This window comes from Urtica dioica, chromosome 10 (assembly GCF_054948205.1).
Source record: "Urtica dioica subsp. dioica isolate 48M chromosome 10, U.dioica_male_clone48M_v1_H2, whole genome shotgun sequence".
Classification (NCBI taxonomy): Eukaryota; Viridiplantae; Streptophyta; class Magnoliopsida; order Rosales; family Urticaceae; genus Urtica; species Urtica dioica.
This window is the reverse complement of record NC_142765.1, coordinates 5,014,846-5,037,211: the sequence shown is the minus strand read 5'-3', so window position 1 is coordinate 5,037,211 and position 22,366 is coordinate 5,014,846. Positions and strand designations below refer to the sequence as shown.

Here is a 22,366-nt window from a genome sequence, read left to right as displayed (position 1 = left end):
ATGGAGAATTTCAGACAAGTGGTTAACGACTGTGACCTCCATGATCTTGGATACTCGGGAGCTGATTACACGTGGCTGAGGAAATCGGGCGATGAGTGCACTTGGGAGAGACTCGACAGGTGCCTGGCCAACCTCGAGTGGATGACGGAGTGGCCTACGGCTCAGGTCAGACACTTACCTTTCCGGGGCTCTGACCATAGACCCCTCCTGCTAGATCCTACCGGAAGTGAAGGTTCGGAGGGTGGTCATCGGAAAACCTATAATCTTTTTAGGTATGATGACGCGTGGAGTGACGAAACGGAATGCCGAGACTTAATCCAGGATGCCTGGAAGGAGAATGAAACCAGGCCTACACTCTCTAGGCTGGACAGCTGCCGACAACGACTGAGATCATGGGGGCGGGGGAGAATTTCTGAGCTCAGACAGCGCATTAACAGGCAGTCAGCAGTCCTTGAAAAGCTCACCGACGATAGGTCCCGGGCCTCAGCCGAGACTATACGGAGAGAGGAAAGGCAACTAGAAGCCCTTATGAGCAAAGAAGAGAGATATTGGAGGCAGAGAAGCAGAGCTCTTTGGCTGCGGGATGGAGACCGGAACACGAAGTACTTCCACCGGAAAGCATCACAACGACAGAAAAAGAATAGCATCACAGGCTTGCTGGACAAAGATGGTGGATGGAAGACAGATATTGGTGGAATGACGAAGGTAATCACTGATTATTTCTCGGAGTTATTCTCTGCCTCGGATTCCTCAGCCACCCAAATGTCCACTGTTCTGGAATGCATTCAACCTAAAATTACTGAACGGGAAAATAGAATGCTTGAAATTCCTTTTACTGCGAGAGATGTGAAGGCTGCAGTCTTCGGAATGGAACCCCTCAAGGCTCCGGGGAAGGACGGATTCCCGGCGGCCTTTTATCAGAAATTCTGGGGAGTTGTAGGTAATGAAGTGACGGAGACCTGCCTCAAGATCCTTAACTCTGACCAGCCGGTGGGGGAGTTAAACGAGACGGTCGTTGTGCTAATCCCGAAGACAAAAAACCCAAAGACTATGAAGAAATATCGACCGATCAGCCTCTGTAACGTCCTCTACAAAATTGTCTTCAAATGCCTCACAGATAGATTGAAGGAGGTGATGCCAATGATCATCTCACCTAACCAAAACGCCTTCGTGAAAGGACGACAAATCGGAGATAACGTGATGGTTGGGTTTGAAGGTCTCCACACTTTAAAGAGGAATCTCTTTGGGAACGGGAATCACGCGGCCCTGAAACTTGATATGGAGAAAGCTTATGACCGGGTTGAATGGGGATTCCTTGAAGCGGTGATGAAGAGGATGGGATTCTCAGAAGAATGGGTTGCCAAAGTGATGAAGTGCATAACCTCGGTACGTTTCACCTTCTCACTGAACAATCTCCTAGTCGGATCGGTCACGCCGCAACGGGGTATCCGCCAAGGCGATCCTCTCTCCCCTTTCCTTTTTCTTTTATGCTCAGAAGGTCTATCCGGGATCCTGAACAAAAAAGAAGAGGATTGAGAGATCGAGGGGATAAGATTTGGGAACCCGGGCATACGGGTGTCCCATCTTTTATTCGCGGACGATAGTATGCTGTTTTTCAAGGCCGACGAGGACAATGTGCGGAACGTACGTGGCTGCCTTTCCGCCTATGAAGCTGCCCCGGGCCAAAAGGTGAACTATGACAAGTCTAGCATCACTTTTGGATCTCAAGTGGATGAAGAACAACAGCGAGATCTTGCAGCAACACTAGGGGTCCAGGTGGCCGAGAACTTGGACCATTATCTCGGACTCCCAACATTCTCATGCCGTCGGAGAGTGGAGCTGTTTACTTTCGTCCTCGACAAGGTGTGGAAGAAGATAAAGAGCTGGAAGGGTGGCCTTTTCTCGCAGGCCGGGAAAGAGGTTCTTCTTAAGGCGATCGTGCAAGCAATCCCGAGCCACACCATGAGTTGCTTCCGCCTCCCCCATGAGCCTCATCTCCAAACTCCACAACCTCATGAACGCCTTCTGGTGGGGCAGCAACAAAGAGAAGAAGAAAATCCACTGGGCTAAATGGGAGACGCTATGTAGACACAAAACCAAAGGCGGCCTTGGCTTTCGGAACCTCGAGGATTTCAACCAAGCTTTCCTCGCAAAAAAAGCGTGGGATATTATCCGACACCCGGATCGCTTGGTGAATCAAGTCCTCAAGGTATGTTATTTTCCCGATATTAATTTTCTGGAGGCTAATGACGGGCCAAATGGCTCCCAAATCTGGAAAGGAATTATGTGGGGCAGGAAACTCATCGAAAAGGGTTCGAGATGGCGTGTTGGAGATGGAGAACAAGTGGATATTCTTAGAGACCGATGGATCCCGAGACCGAAGCTATTCAGCCTCATCGAGCCTCCTCCACTCCCTTGTGAGATGAAGGTTGCGGAATTGAAAAATCATAATGGAGGTTGGAATGAGGCTCTCGTGAAGGCGATGTTTACACCGGTAGATGCGGACATGATCCTTGCGATCCCCACCAGCAGCGTTGCAGTCCCAGACAAGCTCATGTGGCACTACTCGACGGACGGCGAGTATTCCGTGCGGAGCGGGTACCGGGTAGCACAAGATTGGAGAGAAGAAGCGAGTGGCTCGGACCCCAATTCTAGCAACTCTTGGTGGAGCGTGCTTTGGGCCCTAAAACTCCCCCCGAAAATCAAGATGTTCTTATGGAAGCTCAGCAACTCGTGGCTGCCAACGAACTCGGCGCTTTTCAGACGGAATGTCACTCACACCGATGTTTGCCCAAGATGCGACCAGGACTCGGAGACATTATTTCATGCCATCTGGGGATGCCGGGAAGCGAGGACAATGTGGAAGGCTGCGGCGGTGAACCAAGGCCTCATCCCGGAAGAAGCCGCGGACCTTGTAGGCGGGCTGGACAGGATGGCGAAAGAGATGAAGCGAGCTGATTTGGAGTGGTGGCTCATGATTGCGTGGCAGACTTGGAATTCTCGCAATGAATGGGTAATGCAAGGAATAAAAAGAAGGTACGAGTCTGTGATTGAGTGGACGGGCCAATATTTCCAAGATACCAGACCTCCGACGAGACGAAACAGAGACGAGGAGATGGCTGCCGCGGAGCCGCAGCGCTGGCCCCCCCCCCCCCGGAGAGAAGCTGGTCTGCGATTTCTGTGGATGCAGCTATCGACTCGGCCACCGGGAAAGTAGGAGCAGGTTGTGTCATCCGGGACCACGAAGGACACCTAAAGGCAGCGGCTATTTCATCCTCGAAACAACGACTAAAACCACTGGAAGCTGAAGCACGGGCAATTCTGCAGGGGCTGAAGGTCGCGACGACACTCCGTAACCGGAAGATTATTATTCAATCCGACTGCCAGAGTATAATAAAACAACTCCAACAGCCTGAGCCACCAGCCACGGAAATCGGTCTAATCCTTGAAGAAATCAACTGCCTGGGAGAAAGCTTCGAAGAGATAAAGTTTTCGTATATCAATCGTGAGTGTAATAAAGCAGCTCACAAGCTTGCTAGATATTCCCTGAGTTTTAAAACTGATGTACTGTGGGAAGAAAGAGTCCCTCCTTGGCTGTATGATGACATTTTGGCTGATATGCCTTAATAAGATTTATGTCTGTTTCTTCAAAAACAAAAAAAATATGCTCTTGTATCCGTCAATAATATATGCACAAATAACCACGCACACACACACACATATATTTCCCTCCATTGGATGGTATAAATTTATATATGGAAAAATATTAAGAGTATCCCTCGTGTTTAATCGAAATACTGTAGATTTATCCATTCGATTTCTAAAAATATCACATATCCCGTCAGTTTAATATAAATGACATATATCTCCACTTAAAAATGTTATATTAAAAATATAACCATTTTCGCTAATTTTTTACCAAAAAAAAAAAATTGAAATCCCAAAAATACCCTTAATGAAATAATTTTTATTTTCTATTCTATATATAAAAAATTAAAATAAAAAATTTCTTTATAAAAAGTTAAGGATTTCTTTTATAAAGAGAGATTTTGATTTTTTTTATAAATAAAATAGCAAATAAATATTTATTCTATTAAGGGTATTTTGGAGAGTTCAAATTATTTTTTGGTAAAAAAATAAACAAAAATGGTGTTATTTGTAATATAATATTTTTTAGGGGAGGTATATGTCATTTATATTAAACTGAAAGGATATGTCTGATATTTTTATAAATCGAATGAATAAATCTCGCATTTTGATTAAAGACGAGGGATACTCTTGATTTATCCCTCTTTATATATTTGTTTAAAAATCAGAGAGTATTGCTGTACAAAACCGAATCGAAAATCGGATAAAACCGATATCCAAACCGAATCGAAACCGAAATTTGGAGACACGTCAGCTAATTAAAATTCGGATTCGGATAATCGATCCGGTTTACAAAACTGGACCGGATATCGGATTTGATTTTGGGAAAATCTGGATATCGGTTATTTAACCGATTTTTTTAATTAAAAATAAATAAATATTAAGAGAATGGTCGCATTCTAGATCCTTTTCGAAGTTCTTTGTCTCCGAGAATGGTGGAAGAATTGATTTACACTAAAAGTTGGTTGAGCTCGTACAAAGATCCTGTTGTATTGCGATAATACATGAATGAAGTAGAAACACTAAATGATTCTAAGCAAGTTGTTTCGGGTAAGAAAATTAATTTAATATTTTATTTGACATATTCATTTGTTGTTTGTTTATTAAAACAAATTTATTTTAAATTTATGTCATTATTATTAACAGATGATGGTCAAGTTGTCATAGAAGAAAAAACTTCTTATATATCAACTCTTACTGCTATTAGAACTTGATTATGTGATCTATAAAAGTAACACACAAATTCAATTGTTGTATGGCTCATTATGATCATTAGGGTTGTAATTTTAATTTTATATTATGATTTTACATGTACAGGTAGTTGAAGATGAGTGTCCTTTTGAATTTTATTTTTTTACTCACTTTTAGACTATGTATTGTCATTTTGGAGCTTTATAAGAGTCGTTTGTACTCATTTCTTGAATTTTTACAAACCGGATTTGGATTTTAGAAAGTGGATATCCATTTTATAAAACAGAATATTAAACTGGATCTGAAATTTTACAAACTGGATAACCGAATTTTAAAAATTGGATACTAGATACTGGATTTAAGAGACCGGATAACCGAATTCCAGTTTTAGACTAAATTGGACCGGATACTGGACCGAGTTTTTAAAAACCGAAAATTCGGATTCGGATACTAAAAATGTCAAAAACCGAACCGAAACAATCCAGTTTCATCCCTATCAGAGAGAACGAGTTGTAGATGAGATGAAAGAAGCATTAAAATTGAGAAAGCAAAAAAGAATAATTATGAATATCATATGAACGTAAGATATACTAATGTTTTGCTAAGGTCTATGTGTTCAAAAAAATGTTGAAATCCACATCAAACTTATTATTTGCTAAATAGTCAACATTTTGTTAATTATAATTAATTAGTCACTAATTTTATTAACGATTGTTGTTACGTTGTTTTGTTGGCTTTATTTTTTAGTGCAAGTGGTATGGAAAGATGTCGGGTGTTATGTTTCCACTTTTGGTTTGACATCTTTCCTCGTGTGTGCAGACACTGAGTTATTGCCTCGCTGCTGTCTTCATTGCAAGATATCTGCCTCGCTGGAGCCTTCATTACAAGATATTCTTCGCTGCTATCTTCTTTGCACGAATATTCACCTTGATGGAGTCTTTACTTTGTGATATTCGCTTGAGGCCGGGTAAGGAAACCCGAGATATCTTCCAGGATTGTCCAGCTGCTATAAAAGCCATGCGCTCTCCCTTAGCAGCCTTGACACTTTTGATCAAACACTCAGAGCTCTTAGACGTGCAAGACCGGCGGACTGGGAGGCTGTGTGTTTTGGTTTTAAGTGGTGTATTCTCTCAAACACTGTTCCACAGATTGAGTGTATGTGAGAGTTGGGTTCTTGTGCTTTTCGTGATTGAAGGTTCACGTATCTTTGAAGACTGAAGGTCATCCTAGCCAGGAGGTTGCTCGAAGAGTGGAATTGAGACGGAGCTCAAATTCAGGGGAGTCCCTGTCTAGGTGATCACTGGTAGTAATAGTATCTAGGTTTTATTGATTTGTTGATTGTAATCAGATATAACCTTATGTGTACTATTGACTACAAGATAGTGAAAATCCTTTCCACTGGCAGCGTGCCCCCAGATGTAGGTGTGTTTCACCGAACTGGGTTACCATATCGTGTGTACTTTGTTTACTGCACTTTTTGTTGTTTATCCATATCTGTGTTCAAGCAAGTTGTCGGACACATTATCAACACATTGTGTGCGACATCTTGCCTTTGCAACTAATCAGAATTTCAACGGTAATTAAATTGACAATTTTGCTTATATAACTCAATTAATAAACAAGAATTATTTGGATAAATAAAGGTGTCAATTTCTTTGTGCAATTAATAAAAGGATTTTTTGTATGAACTAGCCATTTCAAACTTAGTGTTTAGCAAAATAACCAAAGCTTCATAAGTTAGTGCATCTTAGTCACTTATAATGTAAAAATACTAATATACACTTAATTATTTTAAAAAAAATTAATTTAAGTTTCCAAAATTTTAATCCACGGTACTTTCTTATTAATCAATTATTCGATAAACCAGAAGAAGAAGAAGATGTCAAAAAATTTAATCATGATTTCAAAATATATTTAATCCACTCTTCGATAAATCAGAAGAAGATGTCAAAAAATTTAATCCTGCTTTTCAAAAATTTAATCCACTGTTCGATAAATCAGAAATAGAAAAAGAAGAAAAAGATGTCAAAAAATTTAATTCCTCTTTCAAAAAAATTAATCTACTGTTCGATAAATTGGAAAAAGAAGGAAAAAGAAGAAGAAGAAGAAGAAGAAGAAGAAGAAGAAGAAGAAGAAGAAGAAGAAGAAGAAGAAGAAGAAGAAGAAGAAGAAGAAGAAGAAGAAGATGGTGGTGATGACGATCACCGATGAAACCACCTTCTGATCGGAGATCTGGTGATTCTCTTCGAGGCGACCTTGCACTATTACAAATTCACATTTCTGGTGCGGATAGCTATTAGATGCGATATGTCGCACCTAAGCACATATTAGGTGTGACATATCGCACCAGATAGTCCTCCAAGTGACTAAAAATTTCGTTGATGTTTAGTAGTATTCGGTGCGACAACGTCGCACCTGATATAAATATGTCGCACCTGATGGTATTGGGACAAGTGTCGCACCTAATACGTTTCGGTGCGACATTTGTCGCACCTAATGGGATTAAAATTTAAAACGGTCAGAAAATTCCCCCCGAATATTTTTGGTTTTGTGATTTCATAGTCGGTGCGACATTGTCGCACCCAATAGTTTTAGGGTATTTTAAATCCCCAGCGTCCTTCTTCCTCGCCCGAATCCTTCTTCCTCGCCCGAATCCCTCTCTCTGTCTCACTCTCTCAGCTCCGACGTCCCACTCGACTCAGCCTGATCCTCCCCCGCCGTCCTCCTCCAAGGTACGTCTCTCTCTATCTCTCTCTCTCTCTCTCTCTCTCTCTCTCTCTCTCTCTCTCTCTCACTCACCTTTGTCTTTCTCCGACCTGCAGGTCCGTCCCGCTGCCCGTGACCCCCTCGGCTCAGTCCGATCCTCCCCCTCCGCCCGTGACCCCCTCGGCTCAGCCCGGTCCTCCCCCGCCGCCCGTGACCCCTTCGGCTCAGCCCCGATCACCTGCCGTCAGTGACCCCTCGGCTCAGCCCCGGTCCACCCGTGACCATCCCTCGGCTCAGCCCGGTCCTCCCCCACCACCCGTGACCCCCTAGGCTCAGCCCGGTCCTCCCCCGCCACCCATGACCCCTTCGGCTCAGCCCCGGTTACCCCGCCATCCGTGACACTCTCAGCTCAGCCCCGGTCCGCCCGTGATCATCCCTCGACTAAGCCCCGTGACCCCCTCGGCTCAGCCCTGGTTCGCCCAAACAGCTCCCGACCCTCCCCTGAACCCGACGCCGCCCAAACACCCCCCGGCCCGCCCTCAGCCCACCCTCTCCCGCCCAAATAGCCCCCGGCCCTCTCTTGGCCCAGCCTCGGCCTCGCGTCTAGATCGTCGCCTCGTCGTCGCCTCGGAAAAGGTTAGTTATAATTAGTAATATTTTTAGATTATTTCATATAGATTAATTAGTAATATATTTGAAAATATAACTTTGATTAGATGTTAATATGTTTAGTTAATTAATTAATTAGTAACGTATTTAGTTAGATTAATTAGTAATATATATGAAAATAGTAACATGTTAGATTAGATGGAAATACAACTTGATTAGGTTGTTAAAAATTTGTAATATATTGTAATTGTAAAAAAAATTAAGAATATGTAACATGTTAGATTAGATGAATTAAGTTAAAAGTAACATATTAAATTAATTAGTAACATATTTAGGATAGTTCTAGTTGGTTATATATGTGTTTTGTTTTAATTGCAGATTTTGATTACTCACTATTTTAAGAGTAACTCTGCCGAATTTTGTTAGAATAAAATCTTACAAATTCGATTAACTAACACTATTCTCTTTCACTCTTACAAATTCGCTCTCGACTCTTTCAAATATTAACGACTCACTCTCAATTTACTAACAATTCATCGCTCTCAATTTCATAACAATTCACTCTAAATTACAAATATTAACGATTCACTCTCAATTTTATCTCTCAATTTCCTAATAATTCACTCTTACAAAATGAAGTCTAACGATTCATTTTTATCTCTAAAAAAAGTCTCATTCAGCGGAATGTCAAATCCAAGTAGATATTGGATTACCGAAAACAATCAATTGAGTTTGTAATATAAAACAGGTGTTAACGAGTTTATCCGCCTAGCAAGAAAACTTCCGAACGAAAACGGTCATTATCTGTGAAACCCCAAAATTTAACATTGTAGAGAATATTAGGAATTTAATAGATTAAGTCCTTTTTTATTATTATTAATGTGTTTTTCTTGTATATGTCATATATATAATTAAAGAGGAGTACATATATATATATAAATTATATATGATAAACGTAGTATTATTTTCCACTTCATGAATATATATATATATATATATATATATATATATATATATATATGTGTGTGTGAAAAAAAAACTGAGATATATTAAGTACTTTTTCATATATATTTGTAAATGAAAATATAAAAGATATATATATATATATATATATATATATATATATATATGAGTTTGTTGTTTTTAACGTAATAAAATATTATAAGTATATATATATAACTTTATGAATGCGAGAAATATTATATATAGTAGTCAGCAAACGCTTAGGTTATATACATTCGTATATACATAAATATATTTATAATAATAATTAATATATTAATATTAGAAGTAGGATTAGGGTATGAGCTTTTAGGGTTTGGACTTTTAGGGTTTAATTAAATCATATATAAGCATCCCCTCCTCTTCTTTTAACGATTCTTCTCTGCTCTCTCTCCTCCATCCCTCTCTTGGTTTGAAAAATTCGTAGCTCCAATTAGGTATGCTTTCTTTTCTTGTGTTGGTTTCAAAAAAAATGTTTTTGCATTGATTCTTATTGGAAACGTTAGTTTTAATTGTCTTCTATCTAAATCTGCAATCGAAAAATATTTTTATCAAATACAGAATATTTTCTGATTATTTTCAAATCAGTGCACAGACCTGAGATCTAATCCGATTTTCAGACTTTAAACGCTTACTGTGGATTTAACAAATTTGGTTTTGCGTTAATTCTTTTTGAAAGAGTTAATATTAATTGTCTTCTATCTAACCCTTTAATCTAAAAATATTTTATCAAATAAAGAATATTTTCTGATTATTTTCAAAACGGTGAGCAGACAGTTTTTTACAAAAATTTTGAAGTTAGATTTTAGCACTTCTTTTATTTTTAATAAATAGTTAAAAAATTATTTTTACCGTGATGCCATTACAAAAAGTGATCCAAATTATGTTATATACGTACAAGAATTTTTACAGAAGTTTTCTCAAAGTTTTAATTTTTCACCGAAACCCTAATAGCCAAGGGTATTTTCGTAATTTCACGTTGAATGTCGTTTCCTGAAAATTTCCAGAACCTACAGTATGTCTTGAATCCTATCCTTAGCTGATCCCCGGTAGTTTTTTTCCCATCGATTACGTTCCGAGCCGCTTAGCTTTTCCGAGCCGGCTAGTTTTCCCGAGCCGTCCACGATCAACGATCGTACTTTCCAAAACGAAGGTGAGAATAATCTCACTGCAACACAGATTATTTCAAAAATATATTAAGTATTATATGATCTGAATGAATTTATTATTTTTTTGAAATTGTTATTGTTTGATTGTTTGACTGTTTGACATATTTGTGTTATGGTATGATATGTTATGTATGCGGAGTTTATGATATGATATAGTATAGTACGTTATGTAATGATATGATATGATATGGTATGGTATGATAAATTATGAACGATATGTTATGATATGCTGAGTTTATGATATGATATGGTATGGTATGCTATGTGATGATATGATATTGTATGATATGTATGTGATGATATGTTATAAAATTAGAATACTTATATCATGTTCTTTTTCTAGTCATGTCATCATGTTTATTGTATGTTAAACATCATTCGTGCATGTAACGAAAAAAAAAGTGAAAAGATAAATATAAGCAAGGGAGTCGTACCGCCTCGAGCTACGGAGGTCTTAAGGAGAATTTCTCGGGCCGATGCTCAAATGGAGAAATTTCTCGGGCCGAGGCCCTAATAAGTTTATTAGCTAGATTGAGCAAAGTGTGGGCTTTGCAACCCCATATCTTCGTCTCTAAAGTGATCATTGAAATAGGTTTGACTACCCTAGGGACACCCCGAACTAAAAGTTGATAGAAACAAGAAAAGAAAGATCAAGTCATCAATTAGTTTAAAATACTAATAACCGGCTCATGCATTGCGTTACTTTATTTTGTGAGCTTTATATTATTCTCGCTGAGCGTAAGCTCATCTCTTCGAAAAAAATATATACGTCTGCGTGGTAGGTAAACATCTTACAAGGAACTGAGCAGGGCGGACAAGCGGCGTCGATAGCGAGAGGGTTGGGTCATGGATTCCATTCACGAATTAAGTCTTCCGCTACGAGTTTTTAAGAAATATTTTTTTAAAGGTTTTCATTTTTCATTTACATCGAAGTTTCAAAGAGTTTTATATTTTGGTTGAGATTTAGATTATGGATTATGTTTTAGTATATTTGCTGTTATGTTTTGTTTTAAATTCGTATTTTCAATTTTGGTTAAGTACTTCTCATGAAGTGTTCAATATGCAATCTTCATATTTTTCTTAAATGCTTTTGTTTCTTTTTAAGATCTCCAAAATTTTAGTTCGCCTTGATTCGATGTGTTTTAAAAAAAAAAAAAATTCCTTCAAGTTTTCTAAAGAATTTTCTAAAGTTTAAAAAGTAAGATAAGTAAGATGGTCTGAAAAGTTAGGTCGTCACAGTTGGTATCAGAGCAACGAACATATGACCCCCTTCGCTATTCGATCGCCCGGCTTCCCCCTAATCAAGTAAGTTAGTACTTTTTTTTTTGTATCTTAGTTATATTTTTTTTACTTAGATGGAAAATGTTCAAGCTGCTCATGGACAAGGTAGAGGTAGGCCACGAGGCGGAGGTAGAGGAAGAGGCAGAGTTGCCGCTGATGTCCCAGTGCAAGATGCTCATCATGCCGCTCCGTTTCCCGCACAACATGGACCAGCAGAGAATCCCAACGGTCCAGCCCCCGGACCTCAGCCAGCGGCCCAACCAGACCTTGTGGTGCTCATTACTGCATTGCTGTAATGTATTGAAGCTCAAGAAGTGGAGATACAAGAGTTGAGGAACCACCTCCCCCAAGTGAATGTAAATGTGGGAGAGGATCAACAAGCACCACTAGCACCTCCTCAAGGCGTACCTCAGATGGGCCAAGTTGTTGTGGCTGATGATCTTTTCGAAAGGTTCAGGAGGATGAGAGCTCCATATTTTGAAGGATTGACTGATCCTTTAGTGGCTGATGAGTGGATGTCAGAGATTAAGAAGATCTTCAACTTCATGAATATCTCGGAAATTGAAAAGGTCATATGCGCGTCTTTTGTTCTGAAGAAGGATGCACGATACTGGTGGGAGACAGTAGCATCTAGAAGAGACACACGCGCTATGTCTTGGGACGACTTCATCGAGGAGTTCAACAATAAGTATTTCAACATGCGCGCGATGAACACTCAACGAAAGGAGTTTACGGAGTTAAAGCAAGGCACGATGACTGTGACTGAAGCTGTGAGAAAGTTCAACCAGCTGGTAAGATTATGCCCTCACCTGGTTCCGACCGAGTCAGAAAGAGTTCGAAAGGATGATGGGAGTGTTCCGACCGGAACTGGCTCTAGCTATCGACAGTGGAAGTCATCCATCATCCACTGTTGCAGACTGTCTCGAACGTGCAATGCGTGCTGAATACCATTTGGTTCAAGTGAAGGAGGAGTGAAACCGGTACATCAAGGAACTGAAGGAAGAGAAGACTCAAAGTAGAGGAATATGCAACAATAAGAAGTCCGACGAGCGTCTCTTCAACATCCAAGTCGACAAGGCACACTATCTCGAGAATGAAAATGGGAAAAAGAGGAACCATCCTGAAAATAATGGTAATGGAAATTACAAAGTCAAGATGGAAAATAGGTCATTTCCGAAGTGCAACACATGTGGGAGGATACACCTAGGAGAATGTAAGATGGGCAGTATACTGTGTTACAAGTGCGGTTAGCTAGGACACTTCCTTAAAGACTGTCGAAGCAAAACTTTGAGCAGAACAATAAGAATGGGCGACTTAACTTCATTCAAGCTGAAATCGAAAGGCCACAGATTTTTCAGGGGCAACTAGAAGCACCACCAACAACTCAGACACAACTGCCACCTCAAAGTCACATTTAAGCCTGCACTAATAGCGATGTCCTAGCCAACACCTCGAATGTAGTAGCAGGTCAGATTACTTAGTCCGTTCAGACATCTTTGCGTTGTTTAACTCTGTTGCTACTCACTCTTTTTTGTTGGAGTTGGGAAAAAAAATTAGGCCATAGTCTAGAGAAAACTAGAAAAGTTTTATGCACAGCCTTACCGGACTGCCGTCCGGTAATGCTTTATTTATTATCATAGTACTACTTAAAAAAGTACCGATAATAATTACTAGTCAGAAGCTAAGGATCGATTTCATCGTCTTATAAATGAAAATTTTCGATGCTATCTTGAAAATGAGAATAAGACAAGAGAACTCAATATCCCGAGCTCTTTTTAGAGAGTTTTGCTATGTCCAAGTAAGAATTTTTACGTTTCTTCTTGGCTTTCTAGTTAATTTTCGGGACGAAAATTCTGATAAGTAGGGGAGATTGTGAAACCCCGAAATTTAACATTATAGAAAATATTAGGAATTTTATAGATTAAGTCATTTTTTTATTATTATTAATGTGTATTTCTTGTATATGTCATATATATAATTAAAGAGGAGTACATATATATAAATTATATATGATAAACGTAGTATTATTTTCCACTTCATGAATATATATATATATATATATATATATATATATATATAAAATGAGATATATTAAGTACTTTTTCATATATATTTGTAAATGAAAATATAAAAGATATATATATATATATATATATATATATATATGAGTTTGTTGTTTTTAACGTAATAAAATATTATAAGTATATATATATATATATATATATATATATATATATATATAACTTTATGTATGCGAGAAATATTATATATAGTAGTCAGCAAACGCTTAGGTTATATACATTCGTATATACATAAATATATTTATAATAATAATTAATATATTAATATTAGAAGTAGGATTAGGGTATGGGCTTTTAGGGTTTAATTAAATCATATATAAGCATCCCCTCCTCTTCTTTTAACGCTTCTTCTCTGCTCTCTCTCCTCCATCCCTCTCTTGGTTTGAAAAATTCGTAGCTCCAATTAGGTATGCTTTCTTTTCTCTCTGGTTCGGATTCATTGAAAACGGTTTCTTAAAACGCTTGTGCTAGTTTCAAAAAAATTGTTTTTGCGTTGATTGTTTTTGGAAACGATAGTTTTAATTGTCTTCTATCTAAATCTGTAATCGAAAAATATTTTTATCAAATACAGAATATTTTCTGATTATTTTCAAATCAGTGCATAGACCTGAGATCTATTCCCGATTTTCAGACTTTAAACGCTTACTGTAGATTCAACAAATTTTGCGTTGATTCTTTTTGAAAAAGTTAGTTATAAATGTCTTCTATCTAACCCTTTAATCGAAAAATATTTTTATCAAATAAAGAATATTTTCTGATTATTTTCAAAACAGTGCGCAGACAGTTTTTGACAAAAATTTTGAAGTTAGATTTTAGCACTTCTTTTATTTTTAATAAATAGTTTAAAAATTATTTTGGCCGTGATGCCTTTACAAAAAGTGATCCAAATTATGTTTTATACGTACTGGAATTTTTACAGAAGTTTTCTCAAAGTTTTAATTTTTCACCGAAACCCTAATAGCCAAGGGTATTTTCGTAATTTCACATTGAATGTCGTTTCTGAAAATTTCCAGAACCTACAGTATGTCTTGAATCCTTTCCTTAGCTGATCCCCGATAGTTTTTTTTTCCCATCGATTAGGTTCCGAGCCGCTTAGCTTTTCCGAGCCGGCTAGTTTTCCCGAGCCGTCCACGATCAACGATCGTACTTTCCAAAACGAAGGTGAGAATAATCTTACTGCAACATAGATTAGTTCAAAAATATATTAAGTATTATATGATTTGAATGAATTTATTATTTTTTTGAAATTGTTATTGTTGTCGCTGATTTTTGGACAACTATTTAGGAGCCCAGAGTGGTTAGACCCAAGGCCGGACCAAGTGGTCTCACTCCGGCTCAAGCGTGTCGGACTTGGTATCCCAAGTCGTCCCTTAGCTGTGGATGAAGCTCACCTCGTCTTGATACCTGAAAAGCAAACAAGAGATTGTGAACTACAAAGGGGAAACAGGGGGGGTGCCCCTGTTTACCTCTCCGACGCTCAACATTAGTGAGATTGAGGTGGAGTATAGAGGTTTTAGGGGTGTTTAGAGGCCGAGACTTGAGAGAAACGAACGAGGTACGAGTTCGACAGCGTTTCAGTACTCAAGAATGGATTACCTGGGTCAAGGGAAGGACCCTTGTATTTATAGGCAGCCAAGGGGTGGTTTGAAGACCCCTTGGCTGAGTGAGCAAGGTTGGGTCGGCCATTGGCCGACTGAAGCTTTGCCTCGGCCAATGGCCGAGTGAACTGGGCCGGCCATTGGCCGGCTGAAGCTTTGCCTCGGCCAATGGCCGAGTGTGACCCTTGGGTCGGCCATTGGCCGACTGAAACTTTGCCTCGGCCAATGGCCGAGTGAACTGGGCCGGCCATTGGCCGGCTGAAGCTTTGCCTCGGCCAATGGCCGAGTGAGACCCTTGGGTCGGCCATTGGCCGACTGAAACTTTGCCTCGGCCAATGGCCAAGTGAACTGGGCCGGCCATTGGCCTGCTGAAGCCTTGACTCGGCCAATGGCCGAGTGACACCCTTGGGCCGGCTGAGCATATGGCCGGCCATTGGCCGGCTGGAACTTGGCCGGCCATTGGTTTGGTCCGGCCAATGGCTGAGGCAAGGCTCCGCCGTCAAAGGCCTCGCGCCGGTCGCGCGGGTCGAAGTGATGTCTTTTTCCTCGTCGGTCCGAGACGGGCCGACAACATTAGCCCCCCGAGTTTCCGGTCGAGCGTAGATCGAGTGGAAACTCAAAATCTACGCTTTTATACGGATGCGGGATGAACGCTCTCGGGTTTTCGGGTTGATCGTGCGCGGCTTATTTTCTCGATCTACCAATGAGGGCGTGATCGATTAGCACGGCTTTATTGTGCATGTCTTATTTTCTCGACTTGCCAACGAAGGCATAATCGATTTGCACGTCTTCGTTGCGTTGTGCGCGTCTTTGTTTTGTTGTGCGCGTCTTATTTTCTCGACTTGCCAACGAAGGCATAATCGATTAGCACGTCTTTGTTGTGTTGTGCGCGTCTTATTTTCTCGACTTGCCAACGAAGGCATAATCGATTAGCACGTCTTTGTTGTGTTGTGCGCGTCTTATTTTCTCGACTTGCCAACGAAGGCATAATCGATTTGCACGTCTTCGTGTGGACGCAGACCTTGAACCCATTTGTAACTCGTTGCCTATCGGCCGACGAGCTGGGCGGCGAGCGCGATGCCACATTTGTGTGGCGAGGTTTCCCGCGGACGCTGGCTAGACCAGATACGCCCTGCGGACGCAGACCTTGAACCCATTTGTAACTCGTTGCCTATCGGCCCACGAGCTGGGCGGCGAGCGCGATGCCACATTTGTGTGGCGAGGTTTCCCGTGGACGCTGGCTAGACCAGATACGCCCTGCGGACGCAGACCTTGAACCCATTTGTAACTCGTCGCCTCTCGGCCCATGAGCTGGGCAGCGAGCGCGATGCCACTTTTGCGTGGCGCGGTTTCCCGTGGACGCTGGCTAGACCAGATACGCCCTGCGGACGCAGACCTTGAACCCATTTGTAACTCGTTGCCTATCGGCCCACGAGCTGGGCGGCGAGCGCGGACTCAAGACTCAACTCGAGGGCTCATGTAGAGCCTGCACGAGGAATAGTTAGTTGACTTGTGGACTTGGGACTCAACTCGAGGGCTCTCGTAGAGCCTGCACGAAGAGTGGTTAGTGAAGAGTCGTCGCGATGAGTATCGGTCGACTCGCGGACTCGGAGCTCGACTCGAGGAATGAATTTATCTCGAGGAGACATCGTAGAGCCTGCACGAGGAGTATTAATCGATTCGTGGACTCGAACTCGACTCGAGGACTCACGTAGAGCCTGCACGAGGAGTTTCGTAAAGAGTCGTCGCGAGGAGTATCGGTCGACTCGCGGACTCGGAGCTCGACTCGAGGAATTAACTCATCTCGAGGAGACATCATAGAGCCTGCACAAGGAGTATCAATCGACTCGTGGACTCGAACTCGACTCGAGGACTCACGTAGAGCCTGCACGAGGAGTTTCGTAAAGAGTCGTCGCGAGGAGTATCGGTCGACTCGCGGACTCGGAGCTCGACTTGAGGAATTAACTCATCTCGAGGAGACATCGTAGAGCCTGTACGAGTAGTATCAATCGACTCGTGGACTCGAAATCGACTCGAGGAATGAACTCATCTCGAGGAGGCATGTGGGGTCGGCACAAGGCGTAGCTTGTCGACTCGTCGACTCGAACTCGACTCGAGGAATGAACTCGTCTCGAGGAGGCGTGTGAAGTCGGCATGAGGCGTGGCTTGTCGACTCGTGGATTCGAACTCGACTCGAGGAATGAACGCATCTCGAGGAGACATGTGGAGTTGCCACGAGGAGTAGCTCGTCGACTCGTGGATTCAAACTCGACTCGAGGAATGAACGCATCTCGAGGAGACATGTGGAGTTGCCATGAGGAGTAGCTCGTCGACTAGTGGACTCGAACTCGACTCGAGGGCTTATGTAGCCTGCACGAGGAGTTTCGTGAAGAGTCGTCGCGAGGAGTATCGGTCGACTCGCGGACTCGGAGCTCGACTCGAGGAATTAACTCATCTCGAGGAGACATCGTAGAGCCTGCACGAGGAGTATCAATCGACTCGTGGACTCGAACTCGACTCGAGGACTCACGTAGAGCCTGCACGAGGAGTTTCGTAAAGAGTCGTCGCGAGGAGTATCGGTCGACTCGCGGACTCGGAGCTCGACTCGAGGAATTAACTCATCTCGAGGAGACATCGTAGAGCCTGTACGAGGAGTATCAATCGACTCGTGGACTCGAACTCGACTCGAGGAATGAACTCATCTCGAGGAGGCATGTGGGGTCGGCACAAGGCGTAGCTTGTCGACTCGTCGACTCGAACTCGACTCGAGGAATGAACTCGTCTCGAGGAGGCGTGTGAAGTCGGCACGAGGCGTGGCTTGTCGACTCGTGGATTCGAACTCGACTCGAGGAATGAACGCGTCTCGAGGAGACATGTGGGGTTGCCACGAGGAGTAGCTCGTTGACTCGTGGATTCAAACTCGACTCGAGGAATGAACACATCTCGAGGAAACATGTGGAGTTGCCACGAGGAGTAGCTCGTCGACTCGTGGACTCGAACTCGACTCGAGGGCTTATGTAGCCTGCACGAGGAGTTTCGTAGAGAGTCGGCGCGAGGAGTATCGGTCGACTCGCGGACTCGGAGGTCGACTCGAGGAATGAGCTCGTCTCGAGGAGATGTGTGAAGAGTCGGCACGAGGAGTATCAGTCGACTCGTGGACTCGAACTCGGCTCGAGGGCTTATGCAGAGCCTGCACGAGGAGTTCCGTGTAGGTTGTCTCTCTTTGGGACCTCCGGCCAAACCATCGGCCCCTTGAGATTTTATTATGCTTTTATTTGTTTTTCGTTTTTGAGAGAGTTAGCCCAACACGGTTGGACGAACTGACGAACCGAATCCAAAGACGTTTGGACGAAGTGATGAAGTCGCTCCAGTTCGACTAGACGAAGTGATGAGCTCGACCAAGCGAGGCGACGAACTCGACCAGACGAGGTGAAGAGCTCGACCAGACGAGGTGAAGAGCTCAACTCGAGGACTCATATAGAGCCTACACGAGGAGCTACGTGAAGGATCGACACGAGGAATATCGGTCGACTCGTGGATTCGAACTCAACTCGAGGAATGAACTCATCTCGAGGAGTTACGTGAAAAGTCTTTCTTTGGGACCTCCGGCCTAACCATCAACCCCTTGAGACTTTATTATTATTGTTTTTTTTTTTAGTTATTGTTGAGTTGTTTTTTATTGAGCATTGATCCCTGTTAGCCCCCCGAGTTTCTTGCGTTTGTGAGACGAAGGCCAAGGAACTCTTGTGTTGGAGGTATACAATAGTGCGTGTCAAAAAGTTGTCATGTGTAGAATAACTCTTTATTGCAATAAAGGGGGTTGTTACAGGTAGTCATGGCACTTGGCCTTCTTTTGAGAAAAAAGAAAATTACAATTTTGAAATAAAAGTGACCACGAAGCCGATCGAGTTCGGGCGTGAATTTAAAGGTCGAAGTCGCGACAATCATGGCTTGCTAGCAGATGCGACGAATTCCTCGAAGTTCCCACCTCGAATTAGGGAATCAATTCGCTTCTTAAGCTGGTTGCATTCGATCGTCACATGCCCGTGATCTTTGTGGTATTCGCAGAACCTGCTTCGATCTCGCTTCGCGGGGTCCTTTGTGAGTGGAGCGGGGCTTCCCAGCTCATCGCGGCGTAAGCGCATGATCCGGTCGGGCGTTGTGTTGAGCGGGACGAAGGATCGCTTCGGGGCTGGAGAAGGGTGGTCGTTAGGGACTTGACCCTTCCGGCGCCTTTTCCTCCGTGACTCGGGACCAACAGCCGGTATCACAAGAACGGCTGTGCGCTTTTGGTCGAGTGCTCGATCAATGTTGGGTGGTCGCTGCCTCAAGACGATTGTGTTCGCGATCTCGCGTTGGGCGTTGAGCTTGTCTCTCAAGTCGCTCTCATGGGATTCCTTCCGGGAATTGAGGTGATCTCTCAAGTCTCCGGCGGCCGTCCCTATCACTTTAGGCGAGAGTGCGTCATTTGAGTGACGTTCTCGATAGACGACACGACCATTGTTGTCGTCATCTCCTCGGGGGTTTCGTACGCGGATGGTGAGCTTGAAACGTCGCTCTCGGGGCCTAGATGTTGAGCGCCCCCGTGTGTCGATCGACACTTGTCGTCTTGACGTGGTCGCCCGAGGGTGTCCCCTCGAGGACGCGTGCGCGTGCTCATCAGAAAGTTGACGTTTCGACGCGGCCGCCCGGGGGTGTCCCCTTGGAGGCGTGCGCGTGTGTCCACTTTCGTGAACAGCGTGGTCGAGGTTGGTCTCGTGGTTGATGTCGTCGACGTTGTTGGAGTCGAGGAGGTCGGCGATGAGCGCGTCGGTGACGCCGGGGCGGTCTAGGAGCTCGGCGAGCCTTCGAGCCGTGTCCTCTCGGACTGCGGCCTCGGGGTCGTTCGCCGGGTCTTGGGGCTGGCTCTCGTTATCACGAGGTTGCCCTTCGAGACGGTGCGTGGAGCTTTGGAGGTCGCGCCTCGAGCTAGTCGCTCGGGCGCCCACAGAGGTGGCGGGGCTACGACTCATCTCTCGAGAGTCGTAGAAGTGAGAAGAAGACTGGTAGAGGGGATGTGTTGCCAAGGTCGAGAGATCCCCTCCTTCTAGCGCCAAAATGTTGTCGCTGATTTTTGGACAACTATTTAGGAGCCTAGAGTGGTTAGACCCAAGGCCGGACCAAGTGGTCTCACTCCGGCTCAAGCGTGTCGGACTTGGTATCCCAAGTCGTCCCTTAGCTGTGGATGAAGCTCACCTCGTCTTGATACCTGAAAAGCAAACAAGAGATTGTGAACTACAAAGGGGAAACAGGGGGGTGCCCCTGTTTACCTCTCCGACGCTCAACATTAGTGAGATTGAGGTGGAGTATAGAGGTTTTAGGGGTGTTTAGAGGCCGAGACTTGAGAGAAACGAGGGAGGTACGAGTTCGACAGCGTTTCAGTACTCAAGAATGGATTACCTGGGTCAAGGGAAGGACCCTTGTATTTATAGGCAGCCAAGGGGTGGTTTGAAGACCCCTTGGCCGAGTGAGCAAGGTTGGGTCGGCCATTGGCCGGTTGAAGGGTTGGGCCGGCCAATGGTCGAGTGAGCATGTTGGGTCGTCCATTGGCCGACTGAAGCTTTGCCTCGGCCAATGGCCGAGTGAACTGGGCCGGCCATTGGCCGGCTGAAGCTTTGCCTCGGCCAATGGCCGAGTGAGACCCTTGGGTCGGCCATTGGCCGACTGAAGCTTTGCCTCGGCCAATGGCCGAGTGAACTGGGCCGGCCATTGGCCGGCTGAAGCTTTGCCTCGGCCAATGGCCGAGTGTCACCCTTGGGTCGGCCATTGGCCGACTGAAAGTTTGCCTCGGCCAATGGCCGAGTGAACTGGGCCGGCCATTGGCCGGCTGAAGCTTTGCCTCGGCCAATGGCCGAGTGAGACCCTTGGGTCGGCCATTGGCCGACTGAAACTTTTCCTCGGCCAATGGCCGAGTGAACTGGGCCGGCCATTGGCCTGCTGAAGCTTTGACTCGGCCAATGGCCGAGTGACACCCTTGGGCCGGCCATGGGCCGGCTGAGCATATGGCCGGCCATTGGCTGGCTGGAACTTGGCCGGCCATTGGTTTGGGCCGGCTAATGGCTGAGGCAAGGCTCCGCCGTCAAAGGCCTCGCGCCGGTCGCGCGGGTCGAAGTGATGTCTTTTTCCTCGTCGGTCCGAGACAGGCCGACAACAGTTATTGTTTGATTGTTTGACATATTTGTGTTATGGTATGATATGTTATGTATGCGGAGTTTATGATATGATATGGTATAGTATGTTATGTAATGATATGATATGATATGGTATGGTATGATAAATTATGAACGATATGTTATGATATGCTGAGTTTATGATATGATATGGTATGGTATGCTATGTGATGATATGATATTGTATGATATGTATGTGATGATATGTTATAAAATTAGAATACTTATATCATGTTCTTTTTCTAGTCATGTCATCATGTTTATTGTATGTTAAACATCATTCGTGCACGTAATGAAAAAAAAAGTGGAAAGATAAAGATAAGCAAGGGAGTCGTACCGCCTCGAGTTACGGAGGTCTTAATGAGAATTTCTCGGGCCGAGGCCCTAATAAGTTTATTAGCTAGATTGAGCGAAGTGTGGGCTTTGCAACCCCATATCTTCGTCTCTAATGTGATCACTGAAATAGGTATGACTACCCTAGGGGCACCCCGAACGAAAAGTTGATAGAAACAAGAAAAGAAAGATCAAGCCATCAATTAGTTTAAAATACTAATAACCGGCTCATGCATTGCGTTACTTTATTTTGTGAGCTTTATATTATTCTCTCTGAGCGTAAGCTCATCTCTTCGAAAAAAAAATATATACGTCTGTGTTGTAGGTAAACATCTTACAAGGAACTGAGCAGGGCGGACAAGCGGCGTCGATAGCGAGAGGGTTGGGTCATGGATTCCATTCATGAATTAATTCTTCCGCTACGAGTTTTTAAGGAATATTTTTTTAAAGGTTTTCATTTTTCATTTACATCGAAGTTTCAAAGAGTTTTATATTTTGGTTGAGATTTAGATTATGGATTATGTTTTAGTATATTTGAT

At 43.3% G+C, this 22,366-nt stretch overlaps 1 protein-coding gene across 1 annotated transcript; it reads left to right on the top strand.

The window, feature by feature from the left end:
* Positions 1-1,605: 1,605 nt before the first annotated feature.
* On the top strand, positions 1,606-2,070 carry LOC149383204 (uncharacterized). Its single transcript, XM_089627712.1, has one exon. It carries the CDS (start codon positions 1,606-1,608, stop codon positions 2,068-2,070), a length of 465 nt encoding a protein of 154 aa, XP_089483838.1.
* The last annotated feature ends 20,296 nt before the right edge of the window (positions 2,071-22,366 follow it).